Below are 20,003 nucleotides of genomic sequence, written 5' to 3' on the forward strand. Positions count from 1 at the left end.
CGCCGAATCAGACCAAGCTCATCTTTTCACGAGTGTACTGCAGTGACGGAACGTGAGATTGAAAACAAGACTGATGGAATGTATTGTACAGATGACGGAATTAGACGGACAGCTCGGCCTTGCCAGCACCGCTGATGGCGGCCTGGTAAGGCTGAAGCGCGGGCTGGACCCATTTGGCCAAGAAGCTGTCGACCTGCTGCTCAGCCCTACCCGTGAACGACTTGGGATCCAACAAGGCATCCATCTGGTTCAGGACAGGCTGGAAGTACGGATCGTCCTTGATCCTTGCAATAAGGTCATTCTCCTTGCCGTGTTCCTTGACCTGGGCGGCGGCCTGGTGGGAGAGCACACGGATGCGTTCGTGGCATTCCTGACGGTCACCCCCGGCACGGACCATGGCCATGATAACGTTCTCCGTAGCCATGAAGGGCAGTTCGGACTGAATCCTGCGCGCAATGATGGCGGGGTAGACGACGAGACCCTCCGAAACGTTCTGGAGGATGGTCAGGATGACGTCGGCGGTGAGGAAGGCCTCGGGGATGGAGAGGCGGCGGTTGGCCGAGTCGTCCAGCGTACGTTCCATCCACTGTGCACCGGCGGTCTCACGAGCCGAGTTGACCGCGTTGCCCAACCAACGGGCGAGACCGCACACGCGCTCGGATCGCATCGGGTTGCGCTTGTACGCCATGGCACTGGATCCAATCTGGTCCTTCTCGAACGGCTCCTCCACCTCCTTGAGGTGACACAACAGTCGGATGTCCGTCGCCATCTTGAGCGCGGATGCGCTGAAAGAAGCGAGAGAGTTGAGGACGTCAATGTCGATCTTGCGGGAGTACGTCTGACCGGTGACCGGCATGGCGTACGGGAAACCGAAGAGCTCCGTCACCCTCTCGTCGAGGGCCTCGACCTTGGCGTGATCATTATCGAACAGCGCGAGGAAGGAAGCCTGGGTACCCGTGGTACCTTTAACACCGCGGAATCCGAGATCGTCCCTCGCACGCTGGATGTTGCGCAGATCCCACAGGAGTTCTTGGATCCACAGCGTCGCGCGCTTCCCAACCGTCGTCAACTGCGCCGGTTGCATATGGGTGAATCCCAACGTGGGCAATGCCTTGTGTTTCTCCGCAAACGCCCCCAGTCTCTCGATCACCAACGCCAGCTTGGGCAACAACAGATCCAACCCTTTGCGCAAAAAGATCAGATCCGCATTGTCCGTCACGTAGCACGACGTAGCACCCAGATGGATGAAACCCGCCGCTTTGGGTGCGACAAGCCCAAACACGTGCACGTGCGCCATCACGTCGTGACGTCGCTTCTTCTCCTCTTCGGCCGCCAAGGCCATCTGACGCTCATCGAGAGTGAGGTTGGCGCGCATCTGCTCGATGGCGTCGGCTGGGATGTCGAGCCCGAGCTCGCGCTCGGCGATGGCAAGGTTGAGCCAAAGTTCGCGCCAGGTGGAGAAACGGGTGGCATTGGAGAAGAGACCGGACATCTCCTTGGACGCATAGCGCGAGGAGAGCGGCGACTGCCACGATTCGAAGGATGCCATGGTTGCCGTCGATGATAGGTTAGGATGGTGGTTGTGAGAAGGCTGATGATAAGGTGGAGAGAGATCTTCTTGAATTCAAAATTGGACGTCCAATCAAAGCTTTCTGCTCTGCGCAGAGTGGGATTGTGAGCTTTGAGTGGCCATTTCTTCCAGCTCCCCATGCGAGCCTGTTTCTCGACAGAGCTGCGCCAGCTTTTCTTCCTGCTGCCTCTCCAAATTTTTTCCCTTTGGACATGGTTCGTGCGGATCTTTCCAGGTCGAATCGGGATGGGGCAAGATCGGGCTACCTGGACCCTGAGAAGGTTGCATGCTGCTCAGCTCGGAACGCCCTTTGTTGCCTTCTGCGGACACATCTACCTTTCCATCATCACAGAAGACTGCATTCGGAAAGCAACATGGCCATCGCAATGCAAGCAAGTGTCGCTGGTAATCCACTCAACACGGTCGCCGTGGTGCCCTTCGACCTCGCCCCGGCAAGGACGATTCGTGGCGCTTCTGCATCCTCCTCCTCAAGCAGCTCCCTAGCCGCGGCAGCGTCGAACCTCATCAGCGCGATCGCACAGGGGACAGGATCGCCCGAAATGGTCGAAAAGAGGTCTGAAGCAGACAGCGACGAAGGCTCGAGCTCATTCACATACACTGCTCCGGCGAGCGCTGTCGCCGAGACCGAACAGCTGGGCTGGTACACCTCGACCCCGTACCACATCTCGAATCGATACTATGATGCCGATATCACGCTCAGGGCGACAAAAGCCGCACTGCCCATCGCTGGTGTGACCCCAGATCAAAATGTCGAATCAGTGCTATCACAGACGTATCCCGCCTATCTCGCGGTTGTCGACAGAAGCCAAAGCCTAGAACACCATCGTCTGCTGGCCGCAAATCTGGAAGCGAAAGTGGCGGCCGGCTTCGATGCCGACATCAGCATCGTCGCAGGAGTGTCGCTTCTCTCATCATCGAACTCGCAAGTCGTCACAGTCCTAGACGACGACGTTGGCTCGTCCTCGCGCCGTCCAGGGACATCGCAATCGGCGAGGCCGGCCAAAACGAGCGATCTCATCGCACTGTATGCCGATCACGGATGGGAGTTCATCGCGATCGACGAGCTAGATGGGGACGCGTCAGACGGGGAGGATCACGATGATGGTAATAGGGATTCAAGCAGGGACCATGACAAGGATGGCATCGAAAGGATACGAGAGGCGCTCATGAACCATATGTGGAACGGGCTGGTGCGCAAGGAACAGGCAACATCAAATCGGACTGCAACGAGCATGACGGGTGCAGGCGCTGGTACGAGCTTCGTTCTCTCGAGCTTCCCGGACGCGATGGACGACGCCTCAGCACTGGACGGTCTCGACGATGATGAGGCCTATGGAGCAGAAGCATTCGATGGGCCTGATACCGGTGCGCGTCTCGCCACGGCGCTTCCCGCCTTGGATCTCGACAAACACGCCGACCCGAGCGACCTGGATGAGCAGCTCGCAAAGCTCTTCCTCGCGTCCTCCGGCAATCCGGACTCTGCAGACTTTGCCAAGCTCGAAGCGTTCCTCGAATCGGAGGACCCTTCGTGGCCCGGACCTGCACCTGAAGCCACCTTCAACACAGGCGATACAGGACGGACATTCGAAGACGACTTTGACGACTTTCTTCCCTTCCAGTCCGCTTCATCTACCGCCGCTGATCCAGGATCACTGCCGAGTGCAGACGTAGAGGACCTTCCTTCGATGGACGACATCTCCCAGATGCAGGACCGCCTATTTGGCGCCAATGCAGCTGCTCGACTCGAAGCGGGGCCGCTAGGGATGGGCACTCTACCAAATGGGTCAGGCGATGGAGACCTGGCCTCCCAACTCTCCCAGCTGCAATGGCACGCTCAGCGAGTACGAAACATTCAAGACCCCGATCAGCGCCGGAAGGAGGCGGCGCTTGTGGCGCTCGCATTCAGCATGCAGTGGTCAAACGGCGAAGATGCCGCTACTCCCGATGCTGGGACGATGGCATTCTAAAACAATCATTCAGAATGGATTCGATTTCATCGTTCTTCCGAGACGCTATTTACTGGGCCTTCTTCAGACGCTCTTCAGCCGCCTTAAAGTTGATCACGTCCCAAATAGCCTTAAAGTAGTCGGCCTTGACGTTCTGGTACTGCAGGTAGAACGCGTGTTCCCAAGCATCCACCCCAATGAGCGGCACGTGGCTGAGCAGGGGGTCCTGGTTAGCCGTCGTAACGATATCCAACTTCTTCGTCTGCGGGTTGTAACCCAACCAACCCCAACCGCTTCCCTGGATTGCGGCGATCTGAGCGTTGAACTTCCCCTTCAACTGCTCGAGTCCACCGAAATCCCTCTCAATGGCATCCTTAAGAGCACCCTTGCTCAGTTCACCACCGCCTTGCTTGGTCGGGGCGAGGTTCTCCCAGAACAACGTGTGGTTGATGTGCCCACCGCCGTTGAAGTTGATCGCCTTCTGAAGAGCAATTGCGGACTTGACGTCTTTCTTGTGGAGCGCCTCGGCAAGTTGATCTTCGGCAGTGTTGAGACCGTTGACGTAGGTCTGGTGGTGCTTGGTGTGGTGCAGCTCCATGATTTGGGCCGAGATGGCGGGTTCGAGCGCACCGTAATCGTAGGAGAGATCGGGGAGCGTGTGCTTGGAGCGGGCCGCAGCGGGGGCGGCGGCAAAGGTGCGAACGCCAGCCTTGATGGCAGTGGAACGGGTGAGAGCGGTGCGAAGCATTTTGGGTCGATCAGAGAAGGTTGATGGTTGTGGTGAGAAGAAGAGGTGGTGGAGAAGCCTTTCACGGCTTTGTCACTCGCTCCAAGCGGCAACAGGGCACGGACGTCGCCCAAAAACCTCCACCGGAGAAAGCCACAGAAATTCGCCTTCGGGAGCACAGAGCGCACCTTGACGCAATTTAGGCCTTGATCCCAGTCAGCGAGCGATATCGGTACCCGATCGGCGATATCGGGTGAAAGTGACACTTTTTGGCAGCGTCCGCGTCGCGTAAAGGACCAAAAAGCTGAGCCAAAAACTACGCCTTGCAGCTGAGAAAGTTCACAAAGACCAACACAAAGTCACGATTCCAGTACCTCGCTTTCAAGTCACAGCTCAGCCATCATCATCACCATCGAACCTCACTCTAGACGTTCATACAAGACGTTCATACAAGAGCGCAACTCGCGATGACACGGTGAACAGAGATGCCGAGATGCTCGAGCCGGAACACGCAGCTCAGCAGAGCGAGGCGGGACCTTCAAGACCCACGAACAGACCGACAAAGCAGGTAGTGCCGACATCTGATGAAGAGGACATCTTCTTTGTTTCCCAGTCTTCGGACAAGTATGGGTCCAGCTTGGACTCGGTCAAACCCATACAGCGAAGGCGCAGGGATGTTTCGGAAGATGACGAAGAAGACGACGAGGAGGCGGTTCTGCCGATCCGTCACAGTGCAGCTCATCGAAGACAGAGCCCAACACGACACAGCCCAGCGGTCGAGTCTTCAAGTCCGACAGCGCAATCAGTAGAACTAGCGCCAGATGCTCCACAGGAAACTCGCTCTATAGACGGCGACACGGCTGCAACAGTCACAGTTTACGATACGATTATGGAGGACCACACCCCAGCAACGACAATGCATACAACGCTGCCCCCAACAACGCTACCATCTCCAGCTCCAGCACCAGTACTTTCACCTTTGAAACCTCCAGATGTTCCGCGGACAGCCAGCACGGTACAGACGGCAAGCTCGACAGATAGCATCTCAAACCTTCCGTCAGCTCGCTTCGACGAGGTCAGCATTAGACCGGATCCAGTACTCGACGAACAAGCGATGTCTATGGAGGTCGATGGCGATGTTACAATTGGGCGCGAATACGAGGTGCAGCCGTCATCGCAACAGAGCGATGTGACGTTGCCATTCGTCGAGAACTCTCTCGCTTCCCCACAGCCATCCCCTCCTTCGTCGCCTGCGGTCCTTCTCCATGATAGCTCTTTGATCGGCGACAACTTGCGGCAGTCCGAGGAGCAGCCAGCTATAAGCCATGAGGAGCAAGAGGTCCTGCAACCCTCTCCGCCGATCGACACCGGCAGGCCTCACGACCTCACTCAAGAGAACAAATCGATGGAACCGGCGACAGACGCCGCGGATGGAGGTCGCCACCCTGACCTCGTCCTCTCGCTCTCCTCGACGCCCCCCTTATCGCCTCTCCGCATTCCTAAGCGTGGTGCGGCACCACCACGTTTACCAGATCTTCTCCAGCATATACCACAAGCAGAGCCTGTGCAGAGCAGCAGAGATGCAGTCCCCGACGATGAGCAGCTCGCAAAGGCTGCTGCTGCTCAGCCGCCCACTCCGCCGCGACGACAGCTCCGCACGAGGAACGCAGCACAGCTGAACCCGTATACCCTCGAAGCTGCCCGCTACCAGCGAGCTTTGCTCCGCAACGACTGGCAGGACGCCGTCGTCAGCCAAAGGGAATGGCATCGCCAGGAACGAAAGAGGCTGGCCGAGGAAGCCGCTCGGGCACAGCGTGACAACACCGGGGCACAAGGATCAGAAGAGTCGCAGAGTCAGTGGCTGGTGCCGAGCTCAGGTCCGAGCTCTCAGGCGGATCACGAGGACCTCTCGGCTCCTTCGTCGCCGGCTGCAGCGACTATGCCAGAAGTCTTTGTGGAAATACCGTTGCTCGGCGAGACGGACTCGGTCCGGCGGCATGCAGGCGCTGCGAGGCCAGCATCGACATCGCCCACACCATCGCAAAGCGGCAGACTACCTGATCTAGCAGAGATGCTAGCTTCGAGAAACGCATCAACAAATCGGCATCGCGACCGACCTGGTCCGTCAAGACCCGCTACCTACAAGGGCCCGAGAACGACTGCTCAAGTCGATGCCAACGGCCAGACAGCACCGCCTCAGGCTTCCGAAGATTCGCAAGTCCATGAGGATGACTCAGTGCCGCTTCCGATATTGACTCGCCGGAGACCACCTCCGCGCGCACTGTCGCCATCGGAATCCGCAGCAACTCCTACTTCAGATCGGCAAACACCGGCGCTCGGTGATGCCTTCATCGTCGACTCTTCGGAGGACGAACGGCCTGCACCTGCTGCGCCGATCACGAAGGCCAAGCGAAGGAGTCGATGGTCCGGCGACGGATCCAGCAGCGATAGCACCGACTACGAGCGTCGCTTCCGTCAACTCAAGAAAATGATGCCGGCAGGCATGGCTCGCAAGCACATTCGCGATCTGAGAGCCATGAGGCACGGCAAATCGTATCACTCCGATGGGCACCTCTCGTCCTCGTCGTCGGACGCTGCAGCTCGCAATCGAACAGAGCAGAGGACCACCGCCCGACCGCGATCACCAAGCGTCAACGCAGACGGAAGCTCAGACGACGAGGAACTACGGCCGGGTCAGACACGAAAGAGGCTCCGGCGTCACGACAGTCTCAACGGCAACAACGCCTTGCTGCTCGATCCAGACTCCGATTCATCTTCCTCTTCGGGGACTTCGCTGTCGTCTGAGGCCTCTGTGTCCTTCGCATGCGCCAATCTTATGAATTCAAACACAGATGCGGACCGACACAAAGAGGTGGAGGACATCGACGAGAGGCCTGCTCAGTGGTGGTCCGTCCATCGCTTGGACTCGGAGGTTCCTTACCGGGAGAGGGACGCGATCGACCGCATGCTAAGCCGGACGGAGGGACGCAAGACGAGCAGTCATGCCGGTGTTCGGCGAGCAAAAGGCACTCCATACCATCGACAAGCCCGATTGGATGGCTTCGTGTCAGCACATCGACAGAAAGAACGAGCGACCCACTCAACACGATCCCATTTACAAGAGATCGATCAGAATCAACGGCGACAAGCACGCTTCACAAAAGAGATGCTCGACAAGGACGGACAGCCTCGCGTATCCAGCAGAAAGAAGAAGAGAAGGAAGCTGGATCCGAGAGTCGGTCGCACGACCACCGCTGGCGGCAGAGGGGCTTCGGGCCCACTGCTCAACCCACCCGTCGTACGTCCTCGTGTGAGACCCCGTCTCGACCTTGAACAGCACGAACTTCTCTTTACCGCCAATCCGGCTCCGAGGCGATATGCCGAAACGGGCGCGAACATCTACGATGCTCCTGGAGATGATGCGCTCTCGGATGACGATGGTCAATGGCAGATCCTGAGCCGTGTCGTCAGAGACTCGACGCCAGTGAACGTTCTCGATTCACGCTTAGCTGCGCCTCGAGTTCGTGCAGGCATAGCGGCACAACCGGGTCCGTCGCTGTTCATGGCAAAGGACGCGGCACCTTCGCCCGCCCGAGATGTGCGGGAATCCCCGTCTGCTTCAGTGTCATCAGCGGGCCTAGCCAGGTTGCATGCGGTCAACGGCCACAGTCCAGGCACACCGACACGTGCACACGCGGATGCTTTTCCACCAAAAGGTCCTTTGCGCACGATACCAGGTCCGCTTCCAACGCTGCACCCTGGGCCGGCAACCGCCTCGACTGGCAGCGACGCCTGGGACGACTTTGAAGGCATCAGCCTGGATTTTGGTATAGCCCCCTTCGCAGAAGCGATATCGCTCAAGGTTGGAGACTCCTCCTTGCTGGCTCGACTCCCTGATCTGATGGCTTTGCCGGACCAATTGCTTCGTCAGGAGCATGTTCCACGGGCTTGGACGGGGCCAGTCTTGCGCCTCGAAGAAACAGTGCTGGACATCGACATGGATCACGACGAGCTGGCTGCGAAGCTGCCTTTCTACATGGACAGCCTTCGACTCACGATCAGCCGCGCGCTTGGTGGGTCCAGCGATCATTCGAGCGTCGACGGAGGGCGACGCGCAAGGAATCTCATCGCGGACACCAATGCCTTCCTTGGCTGTTGGCTAGTGCGACAGGCTCAAGGTGCTGGCGACGGACTATCCGACGCCGCTTCGATCTTCCGCAGCTATCGCACCATCCTCGAGCGGATCGAGCAGCTGCAGGCTTCCGTGCTCTCGTTGAGCGAGTCAGCTCCTGCCTCAAAAACATCTCGGGAGGACCGCAAGTCGTTGTGCCTTCAATTGGCCTGGATGCGCTTCGAGCTTTGCTGGAGAGCGATGGCGATCTGCGACGCAGACGCAAACTATGCTCTGGAGCCGGAAGCACCGACCGTCGAAAGTCTGCTGACGTACAGCCGAACGCTCATGTCCCTGCTGCTGCATCATGGGCTTCATCGCTGCGTTCGCAATGTGCGCAAGGCAGCCACGGCAGGCTACACTGCGGACGCTTCAACTGAGGCTGCAATGGACGACGAAGAGGAGGAGGCTGCACACGTCTTCGTAGACGAGGCCACAGCCATGTGGCTCAGCGTCATTCACCTCCTGGATTCCTTCGAAAAGAGCCGTGAAGTCATGGACGGGCGTCTCTTCTGGACCCAGTTCGAGACTGCCTTCCAGCGATGGGACGACTCCATGCCGAAGCGTGCGCCTCTGTTGCGATCCGAAAGTCTCTGGTACTGCCTCTTTGCGCTCGAACTCTTGTCACAGATCTCCCCGGTTGCACAAACGCAGGCGTCGCCCCTGCTTCGAGAGTGCTGGCCTCTAGTCACGCGAGCGTTGTCTCTGATCCACTTTCGATCGGGCGAGAGCAAAGAGCTGGCCAACGGATGGCACATGCTGGCAAAACGGGACGCGTACGTGCGACTTGTGCTGCAACGATGCTGCCTGCTGACCTCGGAATGGCAATGGACGATGGAAGGCGCGGAAGTCACGCTTGCGCGCCTGTTCGACATCTTCAACAGTCACAAGCTTGCCGATCTGCCCACCGAGAAGCAGCACGACTTTCCGGCCTTCCTCAGAGACTTTGATGTCGATAAGCTGTCCACCGCAGATGTAGCCGAGGGTGAAGCCACGCGGGATCCGGGCTTCCATCTCTTCATCCGCCTTCTCGGTCGCACGGGTCAAGAACTGCGCGCATCTGCCGCTGACGCCAAGGAAGGGGATCGCCGCATCTCGCGGCTCTTCTCTCGAATGACGCCGGTCCGTGTGATGCCGTTCACCCGCACTGATGTGCCGACCAGCTCGCAACGGTCGGTCCTGTTCAACCACTACAACGTCATCATGCTGTTTTTGTACCTGGTGCCAGCATCTTCACCTCAACGGCTCCGACAGATCCAGAGCTTCCTGCCGGCCTTCAAAGACGCCGACTTCGTCAGCCAAGTCACTTGCATTCGCGCGATGATGTATGTCGCGACCATCTTCCGACATCACTGCCTGGATCTCAGTCCGGTGACCAGGTGGTTTGGCGAGACCATCACGGTGCTGCGTCGTGAATACGAGGAGCTCGATTCGACCACGAAGCAGTACGAACGACGGCAGATGCAGGAATCGCTTCAAGCTCGAGGTGGTCAGAGTGCAGCAAGGCCAGATGCGCTTCGTATGGCAGCTATCTTCGAGAATGCTCCAGCTCGACAGGCCGCCTTGCGAAGAAAGGAGGAACTCGCTCGGCTGCTCGTAGTGGCGCTGCGGTCGATCCAGCACATTATCCGACACGGTGACCTCGACGGTGGTAGGGCTCGGCCTGAAGGCTCTGATCAGAGGCTGCTGCATTACTCGCTCTTGTCTCCGGCCTGGACGCAGCAGATGCTCGAGGCGCAGATGTCGCTTGAGCCGCGCATCGGCCAGGAAGTGCTCAGATGCATTCAGACTTTCTTGCTGGCTCGCATCAAGATACTGCAGCCCGCACAGAGCACGACGACGCCTGCGAATGGGACCGGCATCAGCAACCAAGGCACTGCCTCTGCAGTCCACGCGAATCAGCCACAGCCGCCAGGAAACGAAGAGAGTCAAGACAGCTTCGCCGATCTATTCGAGGCTGATGACGATTTCGACTTCGAGGATCCTCTACTGGCGCGTCTCTTGGACGAAGGCGATACGAGCACGGAAGGCGATGTCAGAAACCCGGACCGTCAGCGGGAAGCAAGCAAAGCGCTCGCTCTAGCTGCGGCTGCCAACGAGAGGACAAAATGGAACCGCGAGTTTGCCGATCTGGTCAAGAGCTCCATCTCGCCTTCGCTTTTCCAGCTGCTGTCCAACATTTATCACCCGGACCGACGCGTGGAGGCGGCTGCCACTGGTTCCGTGGTGATGAGCCTGGGCGTCACTGAGCGATTGGACGAGATACCAGTCGATGGCCACGCTGATCGCAGCAATGCGGCGGCTACCTCGCGCACCAAGATGAACAGATTGCTCAAGGCCGCCGAAGCTCGACAGTTCCTCGAGCTTGTGGTGGACTGCTGGGCGGGATGCGCACAGGTTCTGGTGACGAATGGATTGCGAGAGTGGAGCTCGTATCTCGGCTTTGGCAACGAGTCGTGGAAACGCATCGACGATCCGATTGGGAGGCGTGACGTCGGACTCAGGTTCCTGCAGAACGTGCTCAGCTTGGACCCGACAGCGGTGCAGAAGCGCGAGTACGAGGTGGAGTTCCTGGCGGTGTGGATCCAGACGGCAGTGGCGCGCGTGCTGTCGGTGCAGGATGTGTACACCAAGTCATTGATAGAAGCGGCGATGGGGTCCAAGAACCAGTCCACGCTGATGTACGCTCTCGCGACGCAGTGGCGCGCTGTCATCGTGGATGCCCAGTCTTCGCCCAGCATGGCAGCAGACGATGTCGGCGACACCAACCGCACCTCCAGTCTCGACCTAGACGCCTTCACCACACACCGCCTCGCCCTCCTCAACGCCACTTACACAACGCTCGCCGCCTCTCTCAGCACCAACGCCACTACCATGGGCACGGCGTACTCGATCCTCTCCGCACTTCTCTCTTCACTGCGTGCATACGTCGAGGACACTCCTGTGGCGAGCAGCAAGGGACCCTCGCTAGACTATCTGCGCTTCTGCAGGACAACGCTGTCCGATGTGGAGAGCAAGTTGGGCTCTGCGTCGGTGATGATTTCGCTCAAGGGGGAGTTCAGCGCGGCGGTGCAACTCGTCACTGCTCGGCTTGCGGTGGTCGAGCGCGGGCTGAAAGGCGTCGATCAGGAACGACCTCTTTAAACGCACAATGGACAGCTCACTAGAAATGCATGCTCAGTCTCTGCTTCTTGATGTACGATGGACAGCTCAACAGGAATGCATGCTCAATCTCCGCTCGTCAGTGTGTGCAAGTCTCGTCTGAACGTGTGATACCGATCGAGGCCGCATGAGCGATTGTGATCTGCCATCCCAGTGTCCATTGCATCACCGTCCAACCCCGCCCTTTCCCTCATCAGGGCCTTGACCCAGCAACCCGCGCAAGACCCTCCCAATCTCCCCTGTGGCCCCACCCGGCGCGACACACCTCTCCACCTCGGCATGCACGCCGGCCACCAACGCCAAGAGTCCCGTCACCACCGGAGCAAACGTTGGGGCGGGTGGCGTGTTGAGATGCGTGACCATCACGCTTCCTGCTGTCTCTGCTCTGACTCGCACCACGTGAAGCAGGCGTTCGAGCATTGCGAGCTGGTAGAGTGCCTGACGAACGTCGTCCTCGTTCGTGCTGAGGTAGGCGTGTATACTGTCTGCTGTGGGGCGCGTATCGAACTTCGGAATCGTCACCCATCCCTGCCCACCCTGAACATCGACCCCTCCCAGGCCCGCGTAGACCCGCACCAACCCCCGCAGCACGCCCTTTCCCCCCCTCCCCTCCCCATCTCCCCCCCTACTCCCCGATTCCGCACCAGAACTGGAAGGAAGCAGCCGTCGAAGCGACCTCCGCACCCCATCGTAACCGACCCACCACAAGGCAGACCGGAACTGCGCCCGATTCTTGTACCACATCCGATCGACGAGCGTCTGCTCCGATTCGAGCGTTTGCAGTGTGCTGATGAGCAGCCGGAGGGGCTGTTTGAGCGCTTTCAGGGTGTGAGCAGCTTCGATGGGGGGTCGAATGTGGCTTGAAGATGGGGATGCGGGGGTGCCAAGTGGTGTAGCGGAGGAGGTGCCGACGGCTGGGGTGGAGATGGAAGTTGCATCAGCTGAGCGCATGGGCTTGGTTGAGGAGGAAGCGTTTGATGGAAGGGTGGTGCGTCTGTGAGCGTCGGGCTGGGTCTTGCGCTTCTTTGTGTCGGTGATACTGCTCGCCACCTTCGGCATGCCGCTGCTGCTGCTTGATGTCGAAGTTTCGCCCAGCTCGTTCATCCCACCCTTCTTCGCCACCTCCTTCTTGGAAACCGCGCCGCCCGTGCCAAGAAGCAGATCAAGCGCGCTCACCTCCCCTCCCTTTGCGCTGCCTTCAACCGCTTTCTTGGCTTTCTTCTCCTCCCTCCCTGTGCTGTCATGCTCGATTGCGGTGTGCTTCTTCGTCGACCCGGGGAGGGAGGAAAGTATGTCATCCAACTGCAACCTCGTCTCGTCCTGACCGATTGTCGGCGGTGAAGAGACGGAAGATGGGTGCTTGCGCTTCTTCTCGCCCTTCCGCGTGGCCGAGGCGATGAGCGAGTGGACTTTCGCCATCGTTGTCGCTGCTGGTAGAGCGCGAGGTTGGGGTGGATGAAGGGGAAGAATGGACGTGATTCAGGGTCTTTACCAAAAAAAGGTGGCGGGTGGAGGGGTCCGAGTTCCGTTCTCCGCACTTGCTCATCAAGCCATCAAACTCATCCCAGCCTCAGGTTCGGTAGACGATGTATTCCAGCGCACCACAGTCAAAGTAGAGCAAGTGACTTCGAAAGAGAGGAGTCAGTCTCACAATTGCCTCGATATCCGACTGTACACAGAATCGCCCCCGCCCTGGGATCTGGGACCCTTGGTCCCTGTGCGAGGGAGCTGTCTCGAGCTTCTCCGCGTCGGCGTGTCTGGCTGATCTCCGTAGACCGCCATCGAGGTTCGGTCTCCCGCGAGCGATGGTCCGCCTGGCGAACGAGGCCCGGAGGGTGCGTGTGTCGGCATGGGATCATCCCTCAACTGGTATCCCTGCTGCTGTTTTGGCGCTCCAATGTGCGCTGGACCTTGCAACCCCTGCGACGCCGTCGGCATGGGTGGCAATCGACTCTCGCGCTTGGCCGCCGCATTGAGTCGCATCTCCATCGTCTGTCTCCCCCCACCTCCTCCTCCGTTGCCTGCCGACCCGCCTCCTCCACCTCCGCTTCCCGCAACCGAACCCCTCGCAGGACTCGCCCCCACCGCCGCACTCTGCATCATGTGCATTGTCGCCATCTGCTGCTGCAAAAAATCCCCCGTCCCCGGTCGCATCCGCAACAGCTTCATCGCCATATCCAAACTCCCATTCGCCGTCGCCTCGCCATCCTCCTCCTTCTTCTCCTGCTTCCTCTTCTTGATCGTCCCCAACGAACGCTGGTTCAAGACGCTCTTGTTCTTCGCCCCGCGTTGGGTGCCCGACCGACGCATCTTGAGCTGCATCCCGCGCACACATTCGATCATCAGTTCGTCCGTCGATTGATCGTGTAGCAGCAGGTAGGAGAGGATCTCGCGGTATTTCGGGCCTTGCAGGACATCGAGCGGGACACCGTGCGTGATGTTGGTTTCGGTGTCGTAGGCGTGAAAGTAGTTCTTGAGGAACGAAAGCCATTTGAAGACGATATCCACTTCCTTGTCGGAGAGTTGGGACATGCTGGAGGGTGAATCCGAGAGAGGTGGGACGAGGATCGACTCGATAATGTTGAGAACCTCCTTCCAGACCTTGGTGAGTACCAACAGCGCTTCGTGCTCCGAGAGACTTCCCTTGAGGGTCGCAAGACACTCGTCGAGGTAGTCGAAGAGCGGGATGATGGCCGACTCGATCTCGTGGTCCGTAAGCTGGACGGGCCGGTTCTTGGGTTTGGCCTCGCTCTCGACGGGGGGGATCATGGACGTGTTGGCGCTCGTACTGGCCAGCGCCGAGGCGTAGAGAGCCTTGACGTTGCCAATCGCCTTGTCGAGGTTGATCCCGCTCGTTTTGACCAGCGTTTTGAGCAACGAGCGCGACAGACACTGACGGATGAACACGGACATCTTGTCGACAATGATCCGAACCATATCGCTCTCGGCTCGTTTGAGCGAGCGGAAGCCTCGACCGAAATGGTAGAGAATGTCGTCGCGCTCGCCCTCCATGCTAACGCGGCACAGCAGCCGCCCCTGCGTGTCGAGATCCATCCACAGCTCGTGCGACACAAAGTCACCAAAGTATCTCGGATCCAGACGCAGGTAGGCGCGTCCGCACAGGTTGTGATCCCCGATCAGCTTGCGATCCCACACGGTCGCGGCGAGCCACATGGGCTGCTCGACGTGCACGTCAAACACCTCGTCCCACCTCGGCGCCGAGGTCTCGTAGATCGTGCGGGTCTTGGCGATCTTCTGCCCCCTCTCGTCGCTGAGGGTAACAAACGAGTCGATCCGGTTTACCCCCGAGTCGCGCACAGGCTGTAGGTTCTCGCCGAGCACGATCTTGATGCTGAAAATGAAGCGTCCAATGGCCCGCTTGTCCGGTACCTCCGGTGCGTGTCGCTTGACGATCTCCGCCTGCTTGTCCGCGTCGATCTTCTGGTAGAGCTTGTCCAACAGCACGCGGGCCGCCTCGATGTTGTTGAGTCGCACGCACGAGGTGGACTGGAAATGGAACGGCTCCACCTTTTTCTCGCCAGAGAGCGTCTGCTTGGCCTTGACCATCCAGGCGGACTGCTTCTGCGCCATGTCCTGGTCCTCAGCCGTGCGCGGGAACATCTCTTCCATAAACATCTCCTCGACGCGGCTGCAGTACTGCTCGACCGCGCGGCTGACGATCTTGCTGAGCGTGGTGAGGAAGCGAGCATTCTGGTAGGCGTCGGGCCACTTGAGTCCGAGCACAAAATCGACCGGTTGCTGAAGGGCGCCAAAGAGGTCGTCGATGCTGCTGCTGTGCACCGCACCTTCGCTGTCGATGGGCGTAAAGGTGTCGTTGACAATGGCGTTGTGCACCCACTCTGCGGTCTTCTTTTCCGAGTTCATGAGCCAGTGCCGGATGTGCGGCTCGAACCAGTCGGTGAGGCTGAAGGTGGCGGCAGCGCTGTCGGGGCAGAAGGCCTTATACATGCGCAGCAGCGCTTTGACGCGATTGTAGAGGGTGAAGATGTCTTCGAATGCGAGCGGGTCGGTTTCGCGCGTGGCGTGGTCGACCACTTGCTGCTTCATCGAGTCGAGGTCGTCGAGGAACAGTGGCACCTGCTTCTCTAGGAGCAACGAGACCGCGTCGACCGAGCCCAAGATGGGTTCTGGATACCGTTTGTCCAGCCGCTTAGCCCCCTTCTCGAGCCAGTCGAGCAGTTGCACGAGCGGCACGACTTCGTTGGTCACCACCTCGGAGAAGAGTTCGGTGGTCTTGGACGTGTACTCATGGATGGCCATGATCCGTATCGCGTCTTTGAGCTCCTCAACATGCGACTCGAGCGCGATGGCTTCCGCTTCGAGCCGCTTGTCTTGCCGTACGAAGCCAGTGGCATGAAGATCCTGAACCATGGCCAGATAGGGTTGGATGTCGTCCGTCTCGACATTGTGAATGTCCTGAAACGTCTCGTAGAGGTATCGAAGAAATGACTCGAACAGCGAAGTGTACAGCTTAACGAGCTTCGCCTGCTCCTCCTGCATCCAGTAGGCAAAATCGACTTCGGACAGGGTGCGCGTCACGGAGCCAAGCGACTCGGACACGCAATCGAGCGGCACCTCTCCGTTGTCGTACTTGGCCTTGATGACGTCCAGGTGCGACACGCTGACGAAAGGTGCTGCCAGTCGCCAGCGTTCGGCGCAATCGGCGAGCAGCGCGACGTGGCTCTTGGAAAGAATGCTGAGCGAGACCTCTTCCTCCTCCGGCTGGTGCTTGATCATTTCGAGGTCGTAGTCGATGCAGATCTCGAGCGCCCGGTGGTAGTATGCGCGCGGATCTGGTGGAATATAGACAAAGTTGGCAAAGACGTCGTCATCCGCAGAGTCGACCGAGAGACCTGCAAATTCGGCGTCTGGCGTTGCTGTGTCGGAAGCGTTCTCGGTGCTGGGTGTTCCGCTTGCGCTTGCGCCGGCATACGACTCGGGACGAGAAGCGGAGGGTCGCGTGGGGGAGAGACCTGGCACATCCTTCGAAGTGCTCTTGAGAAGCTCTGGGTTGTTCTGGCACATCTCCATCATGATCTGCGACAACGACGAGAGCTCCTGCGTCCTCCACTGCTGATATGCTTCTTCCGATGCAAAGTCCTCCTTCCGCCCTGGCCAAGGCTGTTGTAGGTTGATGTTCTTGACGCATCGTTTTAGGTCGGTCATAGCGGCTTGCTCTGTGCATGTCTTTTTCACGAACTCGATATCCTGGCTGAGCTGGCTGAGCTCGACCGAGAAGAGGGCGCCAACAGTACGGACCATGGTCGAATCTGCGAGAGGATTCGACAAAGTTGGGACCGTACTTGCGGAGCTGGTTCGACGACTGGCACTAGCTGATGCGCTCATGTAGTCCTTCGCTGCTGCGTATCCATTGGAGCCTGACGAGACCGCTGCTGGTGAGGACACCGAGGCTGAGGATGCCGAGGGCGCCAGCTTGGACGAATAGCTTTCAAGACGCTCCGTGAGTTCTCTCGGTACGCTGCTGACCGTCTTGAGACACTCGCGGATGATGTTGACAAAGTGGCCGACCTGGTTGTTGAGCTCCTGCTTCCATTCGTCGCCTGCCGATCTCTTCTTGAGACTGCCCTGGGCCGTGGTGACGAAGATGAGGATGAGCTCTTCGATCTTGCGATTCTCCTTCATCTGCTTCTGGAACGAGGCTTCCTTGAAAGTGCCGTAGAAGATGCCGATGGTCTGCCGCAAGCTCTGATCCTTGTAGTTGGTGTCCCGCCCCATGGCTATAAGCTCCAGACGATCGTTGAGACGCTTTATGAGCTTCTCTGGGAAGCGCGCTGATTTGGAGGACCCGCCGACATCACGGATCATGTCTCCAAGCCCGGCGAACCCCATCCAGCTATCACTTTTGGAGCTTTCCGAAGCTTTCTTTGCCGACGCAGAGGTAGCGGCGGACAGAGAGCCTGTTGGATTCGGAGACAATGCGAGCGTCTCCTTGGCTTTCGCCTTTGCTTCCCTGCGGGCCTGCGAGAGGTGTGCATGATAGGCGACCTGGAGAAGGAAGACGTAGACATCGCCGTCGGTCATGACTTCGCGAGCGTAGCCGCTTCGGTTGCTCCTGGTGCTGCGGGTGGTCATGATGACGATCGGCTGCGGCGAAGGGAGGTGAAGACGATTGTTTGGCAAGAGTCTGCGTTGGGCGTCGGAGACCTATCGAAGCAAGAGCCGCATACGTGTTGAATTCATCTGTGCGTGCACATGCTTGCTGAAGCGACTGTGACCACTGTGATTGGGCTCGCGGGGTCGAGCTCGGTGACGCAGCCAGTCGAAGGCAGTGATTCGAGATTGCAGAAAGAAAGGTGGCTTGCTTCGACGCAAGGGTGGAGTGGGCAGGTCTCGACGAGAAATGCTGGGTATATGACTGCGGAAAGCGATAGCAGTCTAGCAATGCCTGAGGTGATGATGCGGAAGAGGGAGCGTAGATGAGAGAGAGTGTATGGGATGGTCAAGGGTCAAAGCTGATCTTGACAGGGCAAACAAAAGGCTCAGCCGCGTCGATCCGGCCTGTGTGTTTCAAAATTGGATCTGTGGCTGTCTGTGCGTGCGTCATTGAGCGGTGCTTGGAGAAATATCAAAGGTGTCAGAGCCATTGTGGACGGCTTACCTAAGCGCAGTCCTTCCCTTTTTTGACGAGATCTTCTCATTCGAGTGATGATGAGGGTCTCGCTTCATCCGATGCAGGTTCGGCTTGCTTCCGTCCACATCACACGCCTCAGTAGTCAACAACGAGTCATCATGGTCGGAGGTGCCGTCTCGCTCGCTCAGCGGGTTCGCCTACGCAGCGCGTCGCTGTTGGTTCAGGCCACTCTTCCCTCGACCCGTACTGCCTCCACGTCGCGGGGCTTCTCAGCAGCTGCTTCGGCGTCTCCGAGGATAGCAAGGGTCAGCCCCGTCTTTGTTCCGACGGCTTTCGGCAAGGCCATCACACCAGCTCTGCTCGCTGGCAAGCCTTTCTCGTCGAGCATCGCACATCGAAGTCTCTCGTTCTGGGGCTCTTCCAACAAATCCAGTACCGATGCATCGACGGTCTCCTCTCAGCTCGAGTCCAAAAAGGACGAGGCCGTTGAAGCCGTTAGCGAGCTGAAGCAGTCCACCGAGACACATCTTCGCGATGCCGGCTCCTCGGTCTCCGACTCCTTGCAGTCAACGCAGCAATCCGCAAACGACGCCGTCTCGACTCTTCAAACCAAAGCATCCTCCCTCACCTCGGACCTTACCCAAACATTCAGCAACGTTGATCCCACAGCCACCGCCACCCTCACCGAAACATTCGGCTCAGCAGCAGGTATCAAGGCAGGTGAACTGTCCGAGCTGGGTCTCAACCACTGGGTCACCCCTCCCGGCTGGATCACCAACCTGCTCGAGTTCGTCGGCACCCACACCGGGCTCCCTTGGTGGGGCACCATCGTCGTCACCACCCTGGCGCTTCGACTTCTCATCTCGCCCATCAACGTCGCCGGTCAGAAAAACGCCATCCGTCTGGGCAACATCCAACCCGAGATGAAACGTCACATGGACGACGTGAAGCACTACAAGGCCGCAGGAGACCAGGCGAACCTCCAACAAGCCGTGCAGGCCACCCAACGTCTGTTGCGCGAGAACAACGCCAACCCCCTCGGCTCGATCATCCCGATTCTCGTGCAGTTCCCCTTGATGTTCTCGTTCTTCCTCGCCTTGGAACGCATCGCCAAGTCAGGGAGCGAGACGTTTGCCCACGGCGGACCGTGGTGGACCATGGATTTGACTCAACCGGATCCCACGTGGATCTTGCCAGCCGTTTCGACGCTCGCCACCTTTGCCGTCGCCGAATTAGGCTTCAAGGTGGGCACCAACAACCAGTCGGATCCGAACCAGAGCACTATGATCAAGTACGTCTTCCGTGGTGCTATGCCCCTGATCGGCTGGTTTTCCACCACCTTCCCCTCGGGAGTGTTGGTCTATTGGGCAACGACCAACTTGTATTCGCTGCTGCAGCTGGCCGTGCTGCAAATTCCGATCGTGAGACAATGGGCTAGATTCCCAAAGCGAATCCAGCATCCCAAGAATCCGTATGCAAACGAACCAAAGACGTTCATGGACAAATTGCGCGCGGCCAAGGATCAGATGTCGGACTCCTCGGCGACGCAGAGGGCCGTCAAGCCCGTCGTCAGTGCCACGAGCGCAAAGGGAGCCGTTGCGGCAGGAAGCAGGTCCGACGCCCTCAAGGAGATCCTCGATGACAAGGCCGCCTACGAGGCAAGCTCCCCCATTGGCGATAAGGAGGCCGCCGCTGCTCAGAAGAACAGAGAGCGCGTGCTCAAGGCCAGACAACGTCGTGCTAAGAAGTAGATGAGACGAGGAAAGACCCATCCCCTTGGTCATACGAAGCAT

General features: G+C 58.7%; 7 protein-coding genes across 7 annotated transcripts; 3 read left to right on the plus strand and 4 right to left on the minus strand.

Annotated features, from left to right (window-relative positions):
• Window positions 1–100: 100 nt before the first annotated feature.
• On the minus strand, window positions 101–1,549 carry PSEUBRA_005016 (Fumarate lyase, N-terminal; the record flags this gene model as incomplete). Its single annotated transcript, XM_016438516.1, has 1 exon — window positions 101–1,549. One exon carries the CDS (start codon window positions 1,547–1,549, stop codon window positions 101–103), a length of 1,449 nt encoding a protein of 482 aa, XP_016290952.1.
• Window positions 1,550–1,944: 395 nt separating this feature from the next.
• On the plus strand, window positions 1,945–3,558 carry PSEUBRA_005017 (Alpha/gamma-adaptin-binding protein p34; the record flags this gene model as incomplete). Its single annotated transcript, XM_016438504.2, has 1 exon — window positions 1,945–3,558. The coding sequence occupies one exon, from the start codon at window positions 1,945–1,947 to the stop codon at window positions 3,556–3,558; it is 1,614 nt and encodes a 537-aa protein (XP_016290953.2).
• Window positions 3,559–3,607: 49 nt separating this feature from the next.
• PSEUBRA_005018 (Manganese/iron superoxide dismutase, N-terminal) lies at window positions 3,608–4,285 on the minus strand (the record flags this gene model as incomplete). Its single annotated transcript, XM_016438523.1, has 1 exon — window positions 3,608–4,285. One exon carries the CDS (start codon window positions 4,283–4,285, stop codon window positions 3,608–3,610), a length of 678 nt encoding a protein of 225 aa, XP_016290954.1.
• An 895-nt stretch (window positions 4,286–5,180) lies between these two features.
• PSEUBRA_005019 (Methyl methanesulfonate-sensitivity protein 22) lies at window positions 5,181–11,579 on the plus strand (the record flags this gene model as incomplete). The annotated part of the gene is made up of 1 exon (XM_016438506.2): window positions 5,181–11,579. The coding sequence occupies one exon, from the start codon at window positions 5,181–5,183 to the stop codon at window positions 11,577–11,579; it is 6,399 nt and encodes a 2,132-aa protein (XP_016290955.2).
• A 183-nt stretch (window positions 11,580–11,762) lies between these two features.
• On the minus strand, window positions 11,763–13,016 carry PSEUBRA_005020 (uncharacterized protein; the record flags this gene model as incomplete). The annotated part of the gene is made up of 1 exon (XM_059465440.1): window positions 11,763–13,016. One exon carries the CDS (start codon window positions 13,014–13,016, stop codon window positions 11,763–11,765), a length of 1,254 nt encoding a protein of 417 aa, XP_059321601.1.
• Window positions 13,017–13,244: 228 nt separating this feature from the next.
• Window positions 13,245–17,711, minus strand: PSEUBRA_005021 (Mammalian uncoordinated homology 13, subgroup, domain 2; the record flags this gene model as incomplete). The annotated part of the gene is made up of 1 exon (XM_016438509.1): window positions 13,245–17,711. The coding sequence occupies one exon, from the start codon at window positions 17,709–17,711 to the stop codon at window positions 13,245–13,247; it is 4,467 nt and encodes a 1,488-aa protein (XP_016290956.1).
• Window positions 17,712–18,368: 657 nt separating this feature from the next.
• Window positions 18,369–19,961, plus strand: PSEUBRA_005022 (Membrane insertase OXA1/ALB3/YidC; the record flags this gene model as incomplete). The annotated part of the gene is made up of 1 exon (XM_016438482.1): window positions 18,369–19,961. One exon carries the CDS (start codon window positions 18,369–18,371, stop codon window positions 19,959–19,961), a length of 1,593 nt encoding a protein of 530 aa, XP_016290957.1.
• Window positions 19,962–20,003: the final 42 nt, after the last annotated feature.

This window comes from Kalmanozyma brasiliensis, assembly GCF_000497045.1.
Source record: "Kalmanozyma brasiliensis GHG001 unplaced genomic scaffold PSEUBRA_SCAF4, whole genome shotgun sequence".
NCBI classification, from domain to species: domain Eukaryota; kingdom Fungi; phylum Basidiomycota; class Ustilaginomycetes; order Ustilaginales; genus Kalmanozyma; species Kalmanozyma brasiliensis.